Raw genomic sequence first — 20,447 nt, forward strand, 5'->3', positions numbered from 1 at the left:
TTAATATTTCCTTGAATTTCCCATACCCCTATTTATCCTTTTCTCCGTTTTTGCAGGAACTCACAGTGCAGGTTCTAGCTACCATGTCGTCGCCGAAAGAAATTCGCTGGGGCATCATGGGTATGTTTCACACAAGAAAGTCCATATCTCATTGAAATTAATAACGACCCTGCAGCCACTGGTTGGATTGCCCAAACCTTCGTCAAAGACCTTCTCGTTGACCCGTCCACACGTAACGTCAAGGACATCCGCCACGTCGTTACCGCAGTCGCATCCTCCTCGTCCCTGTCCTCCGCAGAAAAGTTCGTTTCCAACTTTGTTTCCGCTTCTCAGTCCACAAAATGCACGCCCTACGGCTCCTACGAAGAACTCGTGAAAGACACATCCGTGGACATCATCTACATTGGCTCGCCACATTCTCACCACTACCAAAATTCCATGCTCTGTCTTGCCCACAATAAGCCTGTCCTCTGCGAGAAAGCCCTCACTGTCAACGCCGCGCAAGCTAAGGTTCTATACAAGACTGCGAAAGAGAAGCACCTTTTCTTTATGGAAGCTGTTTGGACCCGCTATTTCCCGCTCAGCCAGATGATCAGGAAACACATTATGGATAATGACATCGGCGAGGTAGTACGCGTCATTTCGGATTTGAGCATTGGTGCTGTACCTGAGAAGGATTTTGACCTGGGTCACCGCATGGTGAACCTTGAATTAGCGGGCGGGGCTCTCCTCGACCTAGGTATTTATGCTCTCACATGGGTTTTCCAAACGATGTATCACACACTACCTCCCCAACTCAGACAACAATCTCGCCCCAAAGTAATTGGGGCAGCAATGACTCCCGAACCTCGTACTGGCGCCGACGAGTCTACACTGATACTTCTGGAATTTCCCAAATCAACTCCGGCAGGGAAGACGAAAGCCCACGCCGTGGCCACTACGGCTATGCGTGTCAGCGACGATCCCGCACGAGGACATGAGAGCAAATGCGACGTGGAAACTCCTGCGGTACGCATACAAGGCGAAAGGGGCGAGATCCAGGTATATGGCCCGATATATAGGCCGATACGGTATCGTCTGGTGCCGAAGGACAAAACAGCGGAGATTCTTGATCGGAAATTTGAGTTTCCCGGCGGTTGCCACGGTATGATGGTATGTGTTTGAACCGTTGCCATATCAGAGGTTTCATTGCATGCTGTATTGGGTGATTCGTGGCATCTGCTGACATCTACACGACGCACAACAGTATGAAGCCGACGCCGCTGCCCGCTGCCTAGTTGCCGGGGAACTGGAATCGGAAACCTTACCGTGGGCGGAATCCACGCTTATAATGGAGACTATGGACGAGACGAGGAAGCAAGGCGGGTTGGTATATCCAGCTGCGATCGAGACTACGGAGTACCCTGTGAAATTGACTGCCAAGGTGTAAAGGTGACACAGATGCGGCGAGGCAAACAATTACTGAAAAGCGTCGCAGGTCCACTCCGTTTGGTGATCGGATTCTCTCGCAGCAAGATATCCAAGATAAATACCCTACCTAGCCAAAGACCAGACAATCTAGCGCCGTGATCACGTCGTATCCTCAACGACTATCATCTATCCTGCAGGTGTCCGAGCAAGTCATCTTGTCTGGAAGGGGCTCCTCAGGATCATATGGTGGATTGCAGTTTCACGGGTGTCCTTCCTCTTCGTTATCCCCACTCTACCAGGCATCCGCTTCTTCAAAGCCACGGAGTAAAACCCATCCTTGAGCTCATGCATGCATCTCATCCTTCCTCCAACTTCCTTCTCCGAAATTACGGCGCTCGCCGCTGCCCAAGCCCTGTTCTTTAATGACTTTTCTGTCAGAACCCCTGGCTCGATTGACTCTTACATTACCGCCCCAACTTCCCTCTTTGCCGTCCAGCGCTGCAATCACTAGATCGACATCCTCCGCCCTTTCGAGATCGACAAAACAGTAATACTGATTGCCTGGCTGTTCGGGCTTGGGAGGACGTGGCGATATCTGCTTTGACACCGCGGTTGGCGCAATATCTGGTACGTACTGGGCGAAGAGACCTCGCACTTCTTCATCATGTGCTGATTGTGGTTCGATCCTGGGCATATTGCCGATGTAGAGCCGTCGCCCTTCGGACTGGGGTGCTGTCCAGTGAGAAGTGGCGTCGGTACGGTTCCAGCGGTCGAAGGTTGGGTTGTATTCAGTATCTAAAAGGCCGGATCCGTCAGGTTATGGAACGTCGATCTCATGGGAGGTAAGTGGTCAAGAAGCAAAGCCACGATGAGGAGCCCCTGCAATAAGATGGTGTTCGAGTTTGCTTACCTTTCTGCTCCCTCGATTCGCGTGACCGTCCCCAGCCTCGCTCAAAGTCTTTCACTCTAACCTCTCTCCCACCCCCGCCACCACCGGCATTGCTTTGACCTTGACCCTGTCTCTTAGCCACGCCGGGGCTAACTCTAACAGGCCTTCCGAGAACATCCATGCCGTTCAATTCACTCATTGCTCTCTGGGCTTCTTCTGGGCTTTCCACGTCTACGAAGCAGTAACTCGGGTTCCGCCCTGTGAAGGGATCCGTGGACATACTTATGCCGACGACATTAAATCCATTCTTGGTGAACAGCTCCTCTATGTCAGAGCGTTGAGCTGTGTAGAGTAGATTGCCGATGTAAAGTCTCATTCCGGGCGCTTCTTCAGTCCCTTGGGCGGCGGTATAGCTATTGCTATTGTTCGAGTATGATACAGAACTGGCATTGTGGTGCCCATTCTGAGAACGATTAGGCCGCCCCCGAGAATGCTGTTGTTCCACCCGCGGTGTCTCGTCTCTCACGCGCCAGTTAGTTGAAGCGGTGGAGCGGAAGTTCTGCTGCTGTCGAGGCGGTGGTGTCGAGGTGTCCTCCATACCTGTGGAGAGAATGGAGGAAGGCTTTGCGAACCAAGATATCTCCCTAGGCAGATCGGTGAGGGTTTGTCGAGAACGAAAGCTAGGGGGGAGTGAGTTTTATTAGCTCGCCTGTGACAAGGCTGCCAAATCCAGGCAGACCACACAGCATGAAATTGATTTTTCGGGGGGTTTTTCGATGCCAAGAAATAAATTAGGTAACTTTCGCACGCTCCAGTCTTGCCTTTTCAAGCATAGGTCTATCAAATACGCCTCGAATGAAATACGTCCCCCAATCCGTTTTGAAAAATGAACACCCGGGAGCTGAGAGCGCGGTTTTCAATTTCATGGGGATCATATACGTGAGATTGCGCTCGAGTCAAAATGCACAGCGGAGAATGACCCAAAGCCTTATGCAAGGCGAGAACTTCCTTTGGGCTCTGCCCAACGTCCAATGCCTCTCGTCGGGGACTTATAAACATGTCCAATTACATTCGGTTTACTTCCATTCGCATTTGATCTTCGAATGGCTCCCCTTTAGATGCAGATATCCAGCTGCACTATGCGCATACTGCGTCTCAACGCTGCTGCATCGCTTTATCCAACCCATCCAGTAGAATAAACCCAGGTAAACCTTGTATTCTTTCTATCCATGCCTTGACAGCAGGATATGGGTCTAGCGAGATATCGCCCATATGTGCCAGGGCAACATAGACAAATACCGACACGTCCGCAACCGTCGGCCTCGCCAAAGCCAACCATTGCTCGTTCTCGAGCCTCTTCTCTAGAATCTCAAGTGACTTCAGGCCTCTATTTTTCGCTTCCGTAAGAGTCTCCTCGCTGGCGTCAGCAGGCCAGTTGAACGACACAATCGCCCTGGCTTTTGAAAGTCCGAATTGAATCCAGCTGGCCGTGAAAGCGAGCCAGTCCACGATAGATGCCTGCTCGACCGCATCGGAAGACCAATAACTCGACGGAACCGTCTTGGAACCTGGGTCAGGGTTGGTCCCAGCGAGATATACGAGAATTGCGCTCGAATCGTTGAAAACTTTCCCCTCATCGACGAGAGTCGGTAGCTCGCCGCGGGGATTAATGGCCAGAAACTCCGGTGAGCGGTGTTGCATGTTGAAAAAGTCCACCTCAACTTGGTCAAGTTGGAGATCGAGGAAACTGGCCAGTAGTCGCACTTTGTAGCAGTTCCCAGACTCTTTGGTGCAGTAGAGTTTCGGAGCCATGTTGCATGGCCTGAGTCTAAGTATCCCGCTCAAAGTCTCAAGAAAGATGGATTTGTTAGATATGATTGTGTCCGTCCTGGGGGATGCGAGGAGGTGGGCGGCAGTTCTAGAGTCTTTTTACCATGCTCTCTCGTCTTACTATTGAGAAGCGGGAGATCCTCGGACAGGCTTGGCTTGGAGCATCAATCCCGGACAAATCCACTTGCTGACCTCCACACGGTTCGACGGCTCCTGGACAGCGTAGCCAACGGAACCGAGCAGAATGCTCAGTCAAGAATACTCGACCAATTCAGCCTTATGAAAGGACCTATATAAGTTGGGGGAAGCGGAGTATAGGACTCCAGAAATCGATTTAGGTAAGCCCTGTTGACTGCCCCCGGGCCCTAGCGCATCTCGACAAAAGCTGATGAGGCGAAGGCACGAATTGTGGAAGGACTACACACCGTACCGACGTAAATACGCTAGATCATACATTGGCAGACATGAGCAATCGTCACTGACAAGTTTCACGTATCATTCCCCCTTCCCTGTGCGATAGTGGTATTTCATGATGGCTTACGGTAAATGGGATAGCCGCAAGGATTCTACGCAATCTCGTGGGATCACGAAAACAGGACCGACTTTCGGGCCCAGGAAAATGATGTCCTTCGCCGCAAACTCAGTCCCTCTAGTTCCAGTCCTTGGTCAGAAGAACCCAGCCAGTCTAAAGGGAAGTCTAAGAAACTGGTTCAACAAGCGCGCACTCCCGTTCCAAGCAATAAACATCTCCTCCATCTCACCGTCCTCGTCCACGAAGACCAAGGTACATCTCACTGCCGCGGCCAATCGACATCAGGCAGCAACACGATCCACAATCCAGCACGGCCAAGAGACATACCCAGAGGGAAGTAATCAGCGCAAATTGAAACAGAGGGAGCAAAGTCGGAGGGGCGCACTCGAGGGGTAACTGTGGTCTTCTCACTGGAAACAATGCTCGCTCAATACGATATACGTCGGAAAGCAGCAGCATTCCGAGAAGAGGTCTGGTCCGTGTGATTCACACTCAACTTGACACAAGCGTCTTTTCAACCGTGCGCTATAGTTCAAGTCTGCCCGTCGGAGAGATGTTGACCGAGCCCCCACGCTTTGTGATTGGCTCGTTCGTACGAAAGTACAGGTGCACCACTCTTTCTCCGTCATGCCCAGGCTCAAACTGCGGTATCGAACTTCGACGGGGAGTATATAAAGAGGCATGGCAATCGCATTCGATGCATCTCCTCGTGGAGTTTGTCACGTCGGCGGTTACTTTCAGGATATCATGACTTCATCGGCAATGCCATCGGTTCCGACTCGAGGGGGAGACGTAGCTTACCATGTGAAAGGGAATGGCCAGCCAATAGTCCTACTACATGCAACGCTCCACGACAGCCGAGATTACGAGGTTATTGTCGACCGTCTAGCAGAGAAATACCGAACAATCAGCGTGGACTGGCCATGGCATGGTGACTCCAAAGGCACACCAAGCAAAGAGAGACTTAGCGCTGTTGGATTTGCCGACGTCCTGGAGGACGTTGTTGAGGGCTTGAAGCTCGAACCGGCTATCTTTATCGGCAATTCAGTTGGAGGGTTCGCTGCAGCAAGACTGGCCATCACTCAGCCCGACAAAGTTCGAGGACTGGTGCTTGTTAACGCCGGCGGATTTGTCACATGGACTCCCTTCACCCGGCTTGTGGCCCGACTGCTGGGATTTGCATCAATATCACGTCTCGTGATGCCTCATCTTGTGGGCAGGTATATGAGTCCTCAGACAAGTCATGACGAGGACATCACCCGCAGAGTGACCACCAGAGCAAGAACTGAGGAAGGCGCATCAGTTGCTGCTGCTCTCTGGCGCAGCTTTTTGGATCCCGGCCATGATCTTCGATCTCGAGCAGAGAGTATCAAAGCTCCCGTGTTGCTTGTTTGGGGCACACGAGACCCGGTCTTTTCGAGGACAGCGGCTGAAGAAACTAAGCTACGCATAGCTGGTGCAAAGCTAGAGTTTTTGGACGCAGGGCACGTAGTGTTCTCCTCGATGCCAACTGAGTTTCAACGACTTGTGCAGCCATTCATCGAGTCAATTGTCGATGAGTGAGAGCTGTTGAGGATGAGTCTGAGTGTATCTCACTGCGGGAAGTGCAGGGGGAAGGTGCCACCGCCTTCCGAAGCGTCATGCAAGCTCCACCAAACCGTCGGGATGATCGAGGCTCCCAACCCAGGCCTTGATGGTCTCTGCAAAAGGCTTCAGGAACCGCAAGCATCAAAGCATGAGCTAGGCCTCGTACCATTGCAGCTTTACTCTCTCGAATCTTTCTCTTGAGCTAACTTTCCTTTCTTTTGTTGGGTCCACATTATCTAGTGCTGACACAGCAACGATCAAAGTTGAGACTGTTATCGACTTCATGTCTTCCATAGTAAAATTCAATATCACAGCGTATCCCTGTTTCAATATGTTAAGATTAAAATTCTTCTGTTTCATTGCGCAGACCATCATGGCGCTAAAGGCCCATCCAGGACCATATTTGCCAGTGAAGCCAATCGGGGTAAACTTGTTGAACGAAGCTAGGCAATGCGCTATGAAGAGTACCAAAGGTCGTTCAGTCGGTCATCTCCGCCAGCCATCTAAGGGAACAGTGCCAGTAAGGAACAATGAGTCTGCCAGCTCAGCGCAGCACCTAGCCACTTCTTGCGCAACAAAAGTCCCGGGTAAGTCCAACATATGGGCCTGGCTGTTTCGGGCTTGCTTTTTGATCGATTCTGCACCGGTTTCTGCCCCCCGCAGACCCAACCTCGAAGGGCGGAACTGCAGAAGATTGGGAGTGACGAGGTAGATTCATGAGCATAAGATGATGGCGGGGGAAGGATGGCATCACATTCGCGTACTCCACATGACTTACGAACAGTGCATGCAAGAAGACAATGGTCACCTTGCCATAGCCTTGGTTCAAATGAAGACATAATAGCCGGTTGCGCCTTAACACCTTAATGGCACCTTGGCCTAAACAGATTCTTTTGCGAAGATGGGAGTCGAGGTCTGATTAAACTTGCAGGCTGACGCTAAAGGAATCCGGGAAAACCACGGCCATAAAAAAGACAGATGGCGGCGAGGCAGGTAGGGCCCCCTAGCCACCAGGGCTCCATATGTCAACCAAGCTGGGTCTCTTCTTCCCCTCCTCTTTTCTCACTGTCAGCTGGAGGCGTTTCTTCTCTATCCCCTAGACACGAAACCAAACATGGCACCTGCTGCCCTGATCGACCACTCTCCCTACCAGCCTACGCCTGCAAAAAAGCTGCCCTCCGCAAACAATCTCGTCCTCATCGATAATTATGACTCATTCACCTGGAACGTCTATCAGTACCTCGTCCTTGAAGGCGCCACCGTCACAGTCTACCGAAACGATAAAGTCACACTTGAAGAGCTTGTTGCCAAAAAGCCGACACAATTGGTCATCAGCCCTGGACCAGGCCACCCTGACACGGACGCGGGCATAAGTAAAGATGCCATTAAATACTTTGCAGGGAAGATTCCAATTCTGGGGGTGTGTATGGGGCAACAGTGCATCATCTCGGCGTTTGGTGGCGAAGTTGATGTTACTGGAGAGATCCTCCATGGAAAGACCTCGCCCTTGAGGCATGATGGCAAAGGATGCTACACTACGTTGGTACAAGATTTGCCCGTGACGAGATACCATTCGCTCGCAGGGACACATCCGACTCTTCCACATTCACTCGAAGTGTCTTCTTGGATAGATAAAGGGCCAGATGGGGGCAAGGGCGTGATTATGGGTGTCCGCCACAAGGAATATGTTATTGAAGGAGTCCAGTTTCATCCTGAGAGCATTCTGACCGAGAACGGCAGAGTGATGTTCAAAAATTTCCTGAAAATGTCTGGGGGGAAGTGGTCGGATAATCCTCAGTATGCCACTCCTGAGGCAGGAGTCACAGGTACCCTTGATGGCGAAGCACACCCTAAGAAAGAATCCATCTTGGACAAGATCTACGCCCATCGACGACAAGCCGTTGCCGCACAGAAACTTATCCCATCTCAAAGGATAGAGGATCTCCAGGACGCCTATGACCTCGGTCTCGCTCCCCCCCAAATTTCCTTCCCCAAAAGACTTCGACAATCCGCCTACCCAATTGCCCTCCTAGCCGAGATCAAACGAGCCTCCCCTTCAAAAGGCATAATATCGCTAGGGACCTGCGCACCGGCACAAGCACGAAAATACGCCACGGCCGGCGCCAGCGTCATTTCTGTGTTGACAGAATCGGAATGGTTCAAGGGCAGCTTGGAGGACATGAGACTTGTCCGCCAGGCGCTGGATAGCATGCCCAATAGACCTGCCGTGCTGCGCAAAGAATTCATCTTTGACGAGTACCAAATTCTGGAAGCACGTCTCGCGGGCGCTGACACGGTGTTGCTGATTGTCAAGATGCTCGATGTAGAGACATTGACGAGACTCTACCACTACTCGAGATCACTAGGGATGGAACCACTCGTAGAGGTCAACACCGCAGATGAGATGAAGATTGCAGTCGAGCTGGGCGCCGAGGTAATTGGCGTGAACAACCGCAATCTGACGAACTTTGAGGTTGATCTTGGAACAACGAGCCGATTGATGGATCAAGTTCCGGACTCTACCATTGTGTGCGCTCTGAGTGGAATCTTTGGTCCCCAAGACGTGCAAGCGTACAAAAAAGATGGTGTCAAGGCAATTCTCGTGGGGGAAGCCTTGATGAAGGCATCAAATCTGGTGGAGTTTATTGAGACATTAGTAGGAGACCCTGACGTCTCACCCAAAAAGGGAACACAAACCAAACAACTCTCAGTCAAAATCTGCGGCACCCGCACACCCGAAGACGCGAAAGCAGCGATCGAATCCGGGGCGGATCAAGTCGGCATTATCCTTGTGCCTGGCAGGAAACGGTACGTCTCAGGTGACATGGCTTTACGGATATCAGAGGTTGTGAAAAATACACCCCGGCTTCTGTCTTCCAAACTCGAGAGCGCATTCGAGGAAGGAAGTGGCATGGCGGATTTCTTCAGTTACACCTCCTCGCACCTGCTTATTCGTCCCGACCGCGCCCTGCTGGTTGGTGTCTTCGCCGATGCGCCCCTTCACCACATAATCCAGCAAGTCCACCGGTTGGGCCTGGACGTGGTTCAACTTCATGGCTCGGAGCCCTTGGAATATGCAAGGCAGATCCCGGTCCCCGTTCTGAAAGCGTTCTCCCCGAAGGATTGCGGGGTTAACACGAGAGGCTACCATTCCTTGCCGTTGTTAGACGCTGGATCGGGGGGATCAGGTACGAGGGTCAACCTCGACGATGTGAAAGGGCTTTTCAAGAAAGACAATAATCTCAAAGCTATCCTTGCAGGAGGACTCACTCCAGAGAATGTACGGGCGGTTCTGGAGGAACTGGGAGAAGAATACATAGGCCGAAACGTTGTCGGCTTGGACGTTAGTTCCGGGGTCGAGGTTGAGGGACGGCGGAATGCGGACAGGATAAGAGCCTTCCTAGATGCTGTCAAGACGTTGTAGGTATCAAGGAACGCACCATAGGATAGTAACGAGTTGGGCCTGCTACCCACATTATCCAGTCCATACATTGTCTGGTGGCGGGAAACTTCGCCAATCCGCTGCTTGCAATGACACACTTTCTTTCAGTGATTCGTATCTTTCCTACTTACAGGACTGTAATGCCAATACCTGATGCTCTTCGACATGTTTTGTTCAAGCATCTTATTCTGCGAATCAGTAAGATAACTCGCAGTAGCCAACCGTCCAGCGCAGACACTTCGAGCCTCTAGTGACCCTGATACGTATGGAATTCGAGAGAGTAGTCGGCTTGGACCACAAATGACACGCGCTCGCTCTTCAATCTGGCGGTGATCCTACTTCTCTCCATCCCTTCGTGTCAAAATACATCTGAGTCCCTCCTGCTTGACGAACCAATAATCAAACAACTCCCATTCGGCCTTCGGATCCGCAAGTTGGACGTGATACCGACGCAGCAGCTGCGGCGCCAGCTTCGACATCTCCATCAGCGAGATGTTTTTGCCTAGACATGTGCGTGAGCCTGCTCCGAACTGGAAAACGACGTTAGCGCCACTCGGTATGAGGTTCCAGGAGGAAGAGCCCACAGCAAGCCAGTTCCGGTCCATCAGCTTCAGCGTCTTCTCGTCAGCCTCAATCCACCTTTCCGGCCGGAAGACCTCGGCGTCGTGTCCATAAACTGCCCTATCTCTTGCGGCCACCCAGGGATTCATTCCCACAATCGTCCCCGCTGGCAGATAGATACCATCGATGGTAGCTCCGCCTTCTGGCACCACCCGCTCAAGTAACTGTCCCACGGCCGGGTGCATACGAAGCGCTTCCCTCATGCACGCTTGAAAATACGGCATTCGCTGCGCTTCGTAGTAAGTGACGTAGTCGGACAATTCGCCCCGAGCATCAAAATCGAGAATCTCGTCCACACATTTCTTGTACGCATGGGGATTCTTGCAGAGGTGATAGAACAGCGCCCGGAGGGAGATGGCCGTCGTATCAGAACCAGCGAATCTTTTTACCATTTGTCAGAGCCCTAAAAACAGAGACCCAGAGCCCGCATGATCCGGCGAGGTAATACTCACACATTCGAACTGGCATGGCCCAACAGCTCCTTCGCGCTCACGACTTCCTCTCCATCTCTGGTCATCTTGAATTTGTCAAGCATGTCCGACCTGCCATGCTCCACCTTGGCATTCTGCCTCATTTCCATCTGTCTCGCAGCAAACTGGACAATATATGCTGCTGAGTTCAATCTCCTGATCGCGGGCACCATGTCAGCCAATCTGGAGACGATATTGTTCCCCAGGAGCCACTTGTGCATGCTCGGGACCTGGCCGATGATTGAATTGTAAAACAATCGACCTTCAATTGCTGCGATGATCCCATTCACGTCTTCCTCCCTTTCCATGAACCCCAGCCGGTTTGAAAATGTGATGCTACTGATCACATCGAATGCGTACCAATGCAACCATGTGCCAAAATCGACAGCGTTGCCTTGCAAGGCGTCGAGCTTCCCCTCCAGTATCCGCGTACAATCGTCGGCAAGGGGTTCGAAGTCGAGCAAAGAACTCAGCGCAAATGCGGCGCCAACGGGTCTTTTCAAGTTCCTATGTCCGACGGGGTCGACAATGGAAAAGACTGTGGGTATAGGCCCGACGGGCGATTTGGCATGGAAAAGGGTGTAGAAGTTGCTCTTTACATTTCCCCTATTAGCCTGATGGCCTCCCCCCTTTCTCGGATGGCACGCCATCCTGAGAAACTTACCTTGTCAAATTTGCTGGTAATGTTATAAACATTCGAAATCTGCTCCGAGTCCCCCAAACTCACATGGTTAGGCCCGACGCGGACCAACTTCCCATACCTTGCATGGTACTCAAGATGGCGTTGGAACTGGTGTCCTGAGTACGTACTGAGCATGCGGTCAAAGGGCAGGATACTGGCGAAGAATGGGCCTGGGATTTCGCGGAGGCCGCGGCGGTAGCGGATGCGGAGCAGGGTTATAATGGGGAGGGAAATTAGGAGGATGATAGAGAACGGGATAATGTAGGGGAGGAGGAGTGGTGAGGCTGCATTGCCCGTAGGGAGAAACATGCTGAGGATGGTTGAAGTTGTTGAGCAGGAAAATCTCACTGTCACCTCGAGCCGTGTCTTCTTCAGGAGGCCAGCCTCGACCAAAATAGTAGCCCGCAAGGTAGGTAATATGTATATCAATTCCTGGTTCACCAAGGCCATTGCCGATTACCCCTAAGAAAGGACGCGGGGAGATCGGGGCTGAGTGCAGTGGTGCCGACAACCTCCACATGCCTGATGGCACCAGAGCCGACCCGAGAAAGAGGTTCAAGGAATGGAGACGTCTGGAAAGGAAAATGCGCGGAACGAATCACGACCGAGATGAGCGGAGAGTGGCTTTCCTATCTATCCCCGGCCGCGAAAGAGTTATGGTCATTGAAGGGTTTCCAGTTGTAGTGTGATTGGGATGTGGCTTATTGCTCGACCACGGGGCCTTTCCAATTGTACTCGGAGCTGTTGTAAATGTGCGCAAGACAGAATACGGTCCTTGTTTGACGGCGCAATGGTCGGGATATGAAACCTAGGGCTCTAGAAACGGATCGAAAGCGAGCTCTGTATGATCCTGATTCCTGACATATGATGAGGGCAACCAATTCGCATGCGAGCAGCTAGACAGGGCCCCAATTACCAGGTCTTATACAATAATATACAACATCAACATTCTCCTGCGACAGCCTGGCCTGTGGAACGACCTTCTCTAGACGCCCGCCCCTATGAGTTCTGACCCGATTCATTAAGTGCTGGTTCCACGATCTTGTCCAGAATCAACTTCACGCCATCCCCGCTTCCGGAACCGCCATCCATTTCCGTGACCAGATTAACAGCCTTCAGTTTCAATTCACGCACGACCCTCTTCGTATATTCAAAACTGCCTGTCCCCTGCATATACTTTACCGCGTATCGCTTGACCTCTTCGTCGGTTGTTTTCTGTTTGAGGATGTTGATGAGTTGCAGGTTCGACGGGTTGCTTCTTATCGAGTGGATGATGGGGAAAGAAAATTTGCCTTCCGTGAGGTCTTCGCACAGGCCCTTGTTCTTAGTATAGGCGCTTGATGACAGGTTCAAGTAGTCGTCGCATATCTGGAAGACCAGGCCCATCAGGTTTACGAGTGGTACACAGTCTATGCGACCCTTTTCCGGAGACTCCGCCTGCATAAGCTTGACGGCTAGACGAAACAACCCTCCGGTCTTGTTCTGCACCATTTCCAAATAATCGTCCTCTGTGGGGCAGGTCAGGGTGTCACGCCAGTACAAATCCATTCCTTGGCCGCGATGAAGGTTGAGCAATTCCGTGGTAAATATTTCCATGGCCTCATCTCTGCTTTCTAGGTGCAGGAGTTCTTGCAGAGCGAGGAAGTAAACATAGTTGGCGCTGTTAATGGTCTGGGCTGTCCCGAAGATGTTATGTGCCACAGGAATGCCCCTTCTCAAAATACTGTTGTCCTGCACATCGTCGATGAGGAGGGACGATGTATGCAACATGCCGACAACCTTCGTGATAGTGTCCAATGACTTTGATGGAACATGTAAAAAAGAGTCGAACGCCTTGATCAAGGCTGAACGGATATCCTTTCCTGGGTGAGCGAACAGGTAGTCATAAGGGCCCATTATGATCTTCTCTTTCTGCGGCGACCACTCTCCCGGTCTCCTAGATATTAGATTCTCTGGAGCAGAACTCTTCTTAGAATGTCTGCGTTTGAGGCTGTTCGTGTGGTCGGAGAGGACGGGTCCGGGACTCATCGTGGGCGGCATCGAATGGTGCTTCGACGAAATCCAGGAGTCCTCTGGGAGAGGCTTGAGGACGGATTTGGAAGGCTGATTGTGGAGGCCATTGGACACACCAGCGGAGCTGTAGCGAACAGGAATGGCGTTAGGAGAAGTCGGGTTTTCTGCTGAAGTGTTCGACATGCGTGTTGAATTTATTCCTGAGAAGACTGCATGTGAAAATGCGGGATGAGGCGGGGGACTCCACAGGTTGTCCTCTAGCGGTGAGTAAGATTCACTTTCGATCAGGGAAGCGAAGGGAGACAGGAAAGAAGGAGAGCTTTTCAAGTAAACCGAGTTTCTGGAGAAGACTGAAAGGTTGAGAAGGTGGGTGGTAATAGAGTTATGCTTTGGTGTTGGTGACAAGCCGTACCGAAGACCACAAGTATCCAGGTGGTATTAGGTAGATTTGACGGATCATCACATGAGGTCCATGACGACACGCAACAAGGCTAGGCGCTGCTATTACTGACCCTAGGCACCGATTCGACAAAGAGACCAGAGACCACCTAAGCTAGTGGGCTTATTCTGGTGCCTGACGCTTATCAACCCACTTGGGCCACCTGATCGCTGGCTCCAGAACGGGGCGCCCAAGTGTTGTGCAATGGGCGGGTAGCGGGTGGAGCGAACAAAACCGAGCTCGCGAGGGGGACTCGGGAGGTCACTGTGCCACTGAGCCGCCTCCCCCGCATGGTCGCCCTGACAACTTGTATGTTGATACTAATAGGTGCAGTACTCGTTCGTGCGTTTCTCGTCCATTCTTATCTTTAACGAGGCGGTATATGCTGTACGATTCCATCGTGCTTGTACCTGGGCCACATACCGCCGTAATGGAGGCCTTGCTGTCACACTCCTTTGACTACCTCTCCTCAAGCTCTCCTCAGAAGATCCGCAAAGGACTCCGCCAGGTAGAAGGTTTGCTTGCCCAACTATGCCTGTCCAGAACCAACAACGCGGCGAATAAACGACAGTCGATGCTTCTTCTGGGGTCATCAGCACCTTCTTCACCACACTCGAAGAAGCTTTCAGACCTGCCGTCCGATCCCGCCTTTCGTGAATTCTTCAAATTGCAGCAGAGTTTCCAATGGAACATTGCCATGAGACTAGTTGCAAGTCTAGAGAGACTCTTGGGAAAGGAAAGCAATGGGACAAATGACCTGTTGATCATTCAGACGCTGGATCTCATTCAAGGTGTCCTCTTACTACATCCACCTTCGCGAGCGCTGTTTTCGCAGGAGATATACATGAACGTAAGCCTTACCCTTGCTACCCCTTCAAAATCTTCAGGACCTAATTTTAGCAGCTCTTCCTCGACCTTCTTGACCCCTCAAACTGTCCCGCCATTCAATCCTCCACCATCATGGCCCTGGTAACCTCTTTACTCGACCATCCGCAAAACACCCGCACGTTTGAATCCATTGACGGCCTGCTGGTCATCACCTCTCTATTTAAATCCCGAGGCACGTCCCGCGAAGTAAAGTTAAAACTCGTCGAGTTTCTTTATTTCTATCTCATGCCTGAGAATGCAGCTCCGAAGATTGCAAGTCCAACCTCTGCGACAAATACCGCTATTCTTGGAGGGAGGGGAAAAGAAGTCATTGCGGCATTTGAACGTAGAAGGGGGGAGACCTTGAATGTTTCGGATGGTGGTGGCGTGGGTGGAAATACTGGGAACACGGAAGATTGTGGGAATACAAGGACGACCGAAGAGAAGCAAAGCCTGCTAGGAAGGCATTTGAGTAATGTGCAGGATTTGGTGGAGGATTTGAGGGAAGGAGGAGGTGTCTTTGGGGCGGGTAATATGTAAGAATACAAGAGAGCCCAACAGTGGACGGGGAAGAAAGACGAACTTGAGGCAAGCCACTCGATTGGAAAATGATGTTGAGTGTACTCAATTGGCGATTGTGGGATTAAAGGGATACCTGACAGGGTCTTAGGACTCTGCATTGTACTCTAAGAACCTGGACTATGAGGGATCGATTTGAGCGACAATCTTTCCATATCCGGCTTCAGAGCCATTTTCGAAATCCATGAGACTTTCCGCCTGGCCTTACATTTGAACCAATAGTTTAGGCCCGCCTGCCGCTTAGAATGTTCTTTGCATATTGATCCGAACTTCGGGTACGCAACTGTAAATGGAAACACCTTCTAGGCCGGGGTCTTAGGTGAAGTAGATTGTGACTCATTTAGGAGAGGGGATAGGCAGCCTTGCGGAGAAATTATGAAAAAATCCGAGACCTGTTCGTCTTTCTTCAATCCACACCTCCGGCACTGGAAAGGACGTTGTCTACGGAATATAGACCCAGACAATCGCATAGCAAAATTTCGTTTCTGCAGGGGAGACACGCTCAAGGTGCACGGATCGAGGGCCAACTCTATATCTATAGTACAATTGACCTCCAGGTTTCTGTTCAACATCAAACACCATCACAATGTCCCAAGTAATCCCACAATCCTCCGATCCCACGATCCGCTATCTCCCCACCGCCCTGGCCTACGACCGCTGGTCGGCTGTGTACGACACAGACGGCAACTTCCTACAGGCATTAGATACCATCGAGATGAAGGTTCTGATGCCGCGAATGCTCAAGATTCTAGACAGTGACGTCTCACTCTACCCTCGACCGTGGACATTGGTGGACTTGGGATGCGGGACGGGAAGGAACACGGGGACTTTGCTGGAGGTACAGGGTGCCAAGTCAGTAATCGGACTGGATCTTAGTCCTGGAATGCTCGGGGTGGCAAGAGAGCGACTGCAGAGTTTCCATGCAAACGCCAAATTGAAGCTCGAGGTATATGACATGTTGCGGGAGTTATCGCCGCCCGAGTGTGCCATCGGCGCGGATGCCGTGGTGTCGACACTGGTCATCGAACATGTCCCTGCAGATGTCTTCTTTGCCACAGTCGCCAAAATCCTCAAGCCCGGTGGGATCTTGCTGTTGACCAACATGCACTCAGAAATGGGCAGAATCAGTCAAGCTGGCTTCATCGATCCTAAGACAGGGGAAAAGATCCGCCCAACCAGTTACTCACACAGTGTGGCCGAAGTCGAGGTTGCTGCTTCCGAAAATGGATTTGAAGTCCTCGGACAGATCGAAGAGAGAGGGGTGGATCAGTCAACGGTCGCAGTCCTAGGACAACGGTCGGAGAAATGGGTCGGTGTGACAGTATGGTTCGGAGGCATCCTCAGAAAAAGTATATGATGGTACTTAACTAGAGAAGAAGCCGCGCAGGAGGCGGTCTCTGTGTTGGACTAGGTTTGGAAGCTTCTCCACGGCCGACTTCAACGTCCGTGTCTCGAAGGAGAGGTGGTCATCAAGAATGATTTGAGTGTATGCGAAGAGGCTGGCGTCGAAAAGGCCCGGCGTGGACTGACTGAAGAAAAACTTATCGTCTCCTAGCAGATTAGACAATGATTGAAATGCCTGCTCAGCCCGCGAATACAGTTCTTGGGGGTCGATGACAGCGTTTGTTTTCAGTAGTTCTTCTCTCGCGGCAGCTTGTAGTTGATGACCTAAGCTCAGCCGGACGGCCGAGGATGACGAAGACGATGCAACGTACAGTGGCCATGCAACGGTCTTGAAATTGTCCTCATCCAGATACAAATAGTAGAGCCAAGCGCTTCTTATGGCATGGTCAATCAAGGCCGTGTATGCGTCCTGCCGACACTGCGCTACCTCTTCTTTTCCCCCTTGAGACATCACCCACTTCACTATTCGATTGGCAGGAATGGGAGAAACTGGCCGAGCGAAATCTCTGGACGCAGGTAGAAGGAAAGGAAGAGCGCCAGTTGGGGAGGCGTGGTTGTTCGATGGACGAGTGCGGAGAGGGATGCCGTGGAATTTGAGATAGGCTTGCCATTTCAGACAAGATGGGTTGAAGGAAGGGCCATCTCCAGGGGTCGGTTCATCAGACTGGAATATGCAAAGAATATTCTCGTGTCGATGTCGAGGAACCCGCTGGGGCAAGGCATTGGCGGGATATGTCACCAGGGGAAATTGATCGAAGATGCGACGAATGGGTAGAGGAAGAGACCAGGACGACGACGACGACGACGACGGACTGCTTTTCTGAGTCTTTGCACGCGTCCCCTGTTTTTCTTTGGTGTCAGTCATATCCAACCCCATGATTAGCTGTATCCAGACGCAATCGAGGCCGGAGACAAACAAAACTATGTCACGAAGACTGAGCAAGAGTGTGATCACAGACGATGACTGGCTAAGAATTGCGCTGACTGTACGAAGTAAGTGTGGGCTGACCTGCATAATAAGTCCAAGGGTACCAAGTTTGGTGGCAAGAGGGAAGGTTAGGCGACACCGCTTTCGCCGCCTCGCCGCTTCCCCTCGATTGGGGCTGCGCCTGTACGGATCTTGCATTCACCCTCTTTCATATGCAGGGCTCAATCACCCGCCTTTTTTTTTTTTTGAGGACAGCCCAAAGACAGCCTCAAGCCCTTTGTCTCACAATTACCGGTGCTGTCGCATCCTCACTTGCGCTGTGCTCAAGAGCGTCTCGTCAATCGTTGCATTTGGCACACTCTCCCTTGGTAGATCTGTGTTCGGACCAGTTCCACCACTGTCACTCTCTCATTGATGCCCTTACCAATCAGACCACGCTCACTACCTGTGCTTGCTGAGAGATCCAATTGGGGGCGAGGCCTTTCCTCGCGCACTGTACCGAACGTCCTGTCGTATTCCGTTCTTGGTGGTAACACCACACTCGGGTCGCTACATTACCCCGGAGAACCATGCAAGAACCCTCAGCCACGCCTCAGAAGGTCGCCAGTCCTCCTAAGGGTATTGCTCGGGTCGAGGATGGGAAGATCAAAAAGCTAAAGGCCTCATACAAGAGCGAGACACCCGCCATACAACATTTCAACGGCAAGACCTACGCATGTGAGTCCTGCAAGAGAGGCCATCGAGTACATAAATGTGACCATGGCAAGACAAGGCCCATCTCCGAAACGAATCAGCCTGGCCGTCCTACGGCAGGTCAGAAGAGAGGGTGTCACTGTCCGAGAAACTGCGCATGCACCACAAAAGCCTGCAAGTGTGAGAGGGACTGCGCTTGTACCCAGGAAATGTACCTTATAGTCCGTGTTGATAACCCAGCCGCCATCGATCGAGATGCAACCTCAACACCAAAACCAGTCTGGGAAGATGCTGATGGGAATAAGATGACGCTGAAAAAGGTCTGGGCAGATGCCAACGGAAAAGAAATCAACGATGAAGAATATCAGGATCGGAAAAAGCGCATGAAGGAGAGGGAAGAAGCCAAGTCGGACGAAGTCAAGTCGTCCTGTTGTGGTTCTGGGAAACCCAATGCCGAGCTCGATTCGCTGAAAGGCGGTTGTCGACATCGTCAAAATGTCGCCGCAATACAACCTCATCCTGGCTTTCTGAAACCTGGTCCTGATCCTGCCCAGAGACTTCAACCTAAACCAGCAAGTGAAACCTGGAAGGCCAGTTGTTCTTGCGGCTCGGGCTGCTCCTGTCTTTACTGCCCCGATCATCCCAACAACGCAACGTCGATTAATCATACCCAGCAACAAGTCAAGAACCTCGCGGAGCAAGCATACATTGGGAATCAAAATCTAACACAAGTCCCTTCTATGCCCCAAAACAATCCAAGATCGTGCATGGGCGGACAACCATCCTTTTTCCTCTCAAGAACACCCGATGTATCCCAACAACAGCTTCAGCAGTTCTTTTCCGATACTTTGAACCCGAATGCCATCTACTTAACTTACCCTATCCAGCAACATTCCTGGACTAACAGGCCCCTCAGCTCACATTGCTCACATGTACATTCTCCGCCAGAAATGATTGGCATGTCCCAAACCGACATGTACGACCCTCTAGCAGACACACCAACTCCTTGGGACCTACTACCGAGTGAATCCAATGGTACGTGGAATTTCTCGGATGGACAGCTGGGTGACAACTCTTTCAGCTGGACAGATGTTGGGGCTTCTTATGGGACCGACTATGCAATTGGCCAAGCCAGAGTGGCTTCCATGTCCAACGCACACGATATTTCTGCCTTCCAGCCGCAGCCAGCCCCGCGGACACGATCAATGAATATTGATGTCTCCTCTATCACGAGTCCATCTCTACTTAATGGATTCCCTGACGCACTGCCGCTGTTCGATTCTGGTGATGGATTCATGAGTTTTGAGGAGACGGCAACCCAAAACCCGTCCAGTCAAAATATCCAGGCGAACGTTTTCGGCTCTGGAACACACCCTGAATTTCCAGCCTCATCACTACCCGGTTTCTCTGTCTCTCGAACTCCTGACCTTCACTCAGCTGAGCCTGCAGCACAAGTCAATGCACAGGGAAGTCATGTCGATGATGGTGGCTCCATTCTATGGAATGGCTATGACAATTATCAGGACAGTCGGAACGACTCCGAACTGAATGGCATACCTGTGCCGAACTCATCGGCAATCGCCAGTAATGCCGTTTGAGAGGGACTTAAGGAGAACCAGCACATATTCCACACGATAAATCCATGAATTGCGGACAGAGTGATAGCATTATGAATCGACGACAAGACCTAGCATATCGTTCTCATTGATGATCACGCATAGAGAGGCACTGGCCAAGCAGCATATATCGCAAGCTCAGTGGCCACTGCCCTATGCATTCTAGATTTATTTATTATGTATTTAGTGAGGTATCGGGATTATGGATAGGACACATCGTCCGATGATCAAATATCCCAAAAGCTTTTTGTTGCAAGCTACCCTCCGGATTCAAACCTAGACCGCCTTCATACGCTCTTCCGAGCTTGTCCTGAGAGGCCATGTTTTCATCGGACGTGATCTGGCTTCTAGGTGGTCCCTCCTTCTAATTCTCATGTGTACAAATAGCGGTACGAGATAAAAACGGAGCTTCCTGGTCAGTAGGCTTCCAAGAGCCCCGTTTAGT

The 20,447-nt window shown here is 51.4% G+C and overlaps 11 protein-coding genes across 11 annotated transcripts; 6 read left to right on the forward strand and 5 right to left on the reverse strand.

Moving 5' to 3' along the window:
- Positions 1-83: 83 nt before the first annotated feature.
- Z519_06890 (uncharacterized protein) lies at positions 84-1,429 on the forward strand (the record flags this gene model as incomplete). The annotated part of the gene is made up of 3 exons (XM_016764628.1): positions 84-120; positions 176-1,152; positions 1,247-1,429. The coding sequence occupies 3 exons, from the start codon at positions 84-86 to the stop codon at positions 1,427-1,429; spliced, it is 1,197 nt and encodes a 398-aa protein (XP_016619710.1).
- Positions 1,430-1,753: 324 nt separating this feature from the next.
- On the reverse strand, positions 1,754-2,897 carry Z519_06891 (uncharacterized protein; the record flags this gene model as incomplete). The annotated part of the gene is made up of 2 exons (XM_016764629.1): positions 1,754-2,205; positions 2,321-2,897. The coding sequence occupies 2 exons, from the start codon at positions 2,895-2,897 to the stop codon at positions 1,754-1,756; spliced, it is 1,029 nt and encodes a 342-aa protein (XP_016619711.1).
- A 557-nt stretch (positions 2,898-3,454) lies between these two features.
- Positions 3,455-4,111, reverse strand: Z519_06892 (uncharacterized protein; the record flags this gene model as incomplete). Its single annotated transcript, XM_016764630.1, has 1 exon — positions 3,455-4,111. The coding sequence occupies one exon, from the start codon at positions 4,109-4,111 to the stop codon at positions 3,455-3,457; it is 657 nt and encodes a 218-aa protein (XP_016619712.1).
- Positions 4,112-5,408: 1,297 nt separating this feature from the next.
- Z519_06893 (uncharacterized protein) lies at positions 5,409-6,224 on the forward strand (the record flags this gene model as incomplete). The annotated part of the gene is made up of 1 exon (XM_016764631.1): positions 5,409-6,224. The coding sequence occupies one exon, from the start codon at positions 5,409-5,411 to the stop codon at positions 6,222-6,224; it is 816 nt and encodes a 271-aa protein (XP_016619713.1).
- Positions 6,225-7,362: 1,138 nt separating this feature from the next.
- On the forward strand, positions 7,363-9,672 carry Z519_06894 (uncharacterized protein; the record flags this gene model as incomplete). The annotated part of the gene is made up of 1 exon (XM_016764632.1): positions 7,363-9,672. One exon carries the CDS (start codon positions 7,363-7,365, stop codon positions 9,670-9,672), a length of 2,310 nt encoding a protein of 769 aa, XP_016619714.1.
- A 353-nt stretch (positions 9,673-10,025) lies between these two features.
- On the reverse strand, positions 10,026-11,772 carry Z519_06895 (uncharacterized protein; the record flags this gene model as incomplete). The annotated part of the gene is made up of 3 exons (XM_016764633.1): positions 10,026-10,692; positions 10,764-11,374; positions 11,446-11,772. 3 exons carry the CDS (start codon positions 11,770-11,772, stop codon positions 10,026-10,028), a joined length of 1,605 nt encoding a protein of 534 aa, XP_016619715.1.
- Positions 11,773-12,462: 690 nt separating this feature from the next.
- On the reverse strand, positions 12,463-13,659 carry Z519_06896 (uncharacterized protein; the record flags this gene model as incomplete). Its single annotated transcript, XM_016764634.1, has 1 exon — positions 12,463-13,659. One exon carries the CDS (start codon positions 13,657-13,659, stop codon positions 12,463-12,465), a length of 1,197 nt encoding a protein of 398 aa, XP_016619716.1.
- Positions 13,660-14,345: 686 nt separating this feature from the next.
- Z519_06897 (uncharacterized protein) lies at positions 14,346-15,322 on the forward strand (the record flags this gene model as incomplete). The annotated part of the gene is made up of 2 exons (XM_016764635.1): positions 14,346-14,765; positions 14,819-15,322. 2 exons carry the CDS (start codon positions 14,346-14,348, stop codon positions 15,320-15,322), a joined length of 924 nt encoding a protein of 307 aa, XP_016619717.1.
- Positions 15,323-15,947: 625 nt separating this feature from the next.
- Positions 15,948-16,718, forward strand: Z519_06898 (uncharacterized protein; the record flags this gene model as incomplete). Its single annotated transcript, XM_016764636.1, has 1 exon — positions 15,948-16,718. The coding sequence occupies one exon, from the start codon at positions 15,948-15,950 to the stop codon at positions 16,716-16,718; it is 771 nt and encodes a 256-aa protein (XP_016619718.1).
- A 6-nt stretch (positions 16,719-16,724) lies between these two features.
- On the reverse strand, positions 16,725-17,642 carry Z519_06899 (uncharacterized protein; the record flags this gene model as incomplete). The annotated part of the gene is made up of 1 exon (XM_016764637.1): positions 16,725-17,642. One exon carries the CDS (start codon positions 17,640-17,642, stop codon positions 16,725-16,727), a length of 918 nt encoding a protein of 305 aa, XP_016619719.1.
- A 620-nt stretch (positions 17,643-18,262) lies between these two features.
- Z519_06900 (uncharacterized protein) lies at positions 18,263-19,984 on the forward strand (the record flags this gene model as incomplete). Its single annotated transcript, XM_016764638.1, has 2 exons — positions 18,263-18,410; positions 18,627-19,984. The coding sequence occupies 2 exons, from the start codon at positions 18,263-18,265 to the stop codon at positions 19,982-19,984; spliced, it is 1,506 nt and encodes a 501-aa protein (XP_016619720.1).
- Between the last annotated feature and the right edge of the window lie 463 nt (positions 19,985-20,447).

Source organism: Cladophialophora bantiana (genome assembly GCF_000835475.1).
Source record: "Cladophialophora bantiana CBS 173.52 unplaced genomic scaffold supercont1.9, whole genome shotgun sequence".
Lineage (NCBI taxonomy): Eukaryota > Fungi > Ascomycota > Eurotiomycetes > Chaetothyriales > Herpotrichiellaceae > Cladophialophora > Cladophialophora bantiana.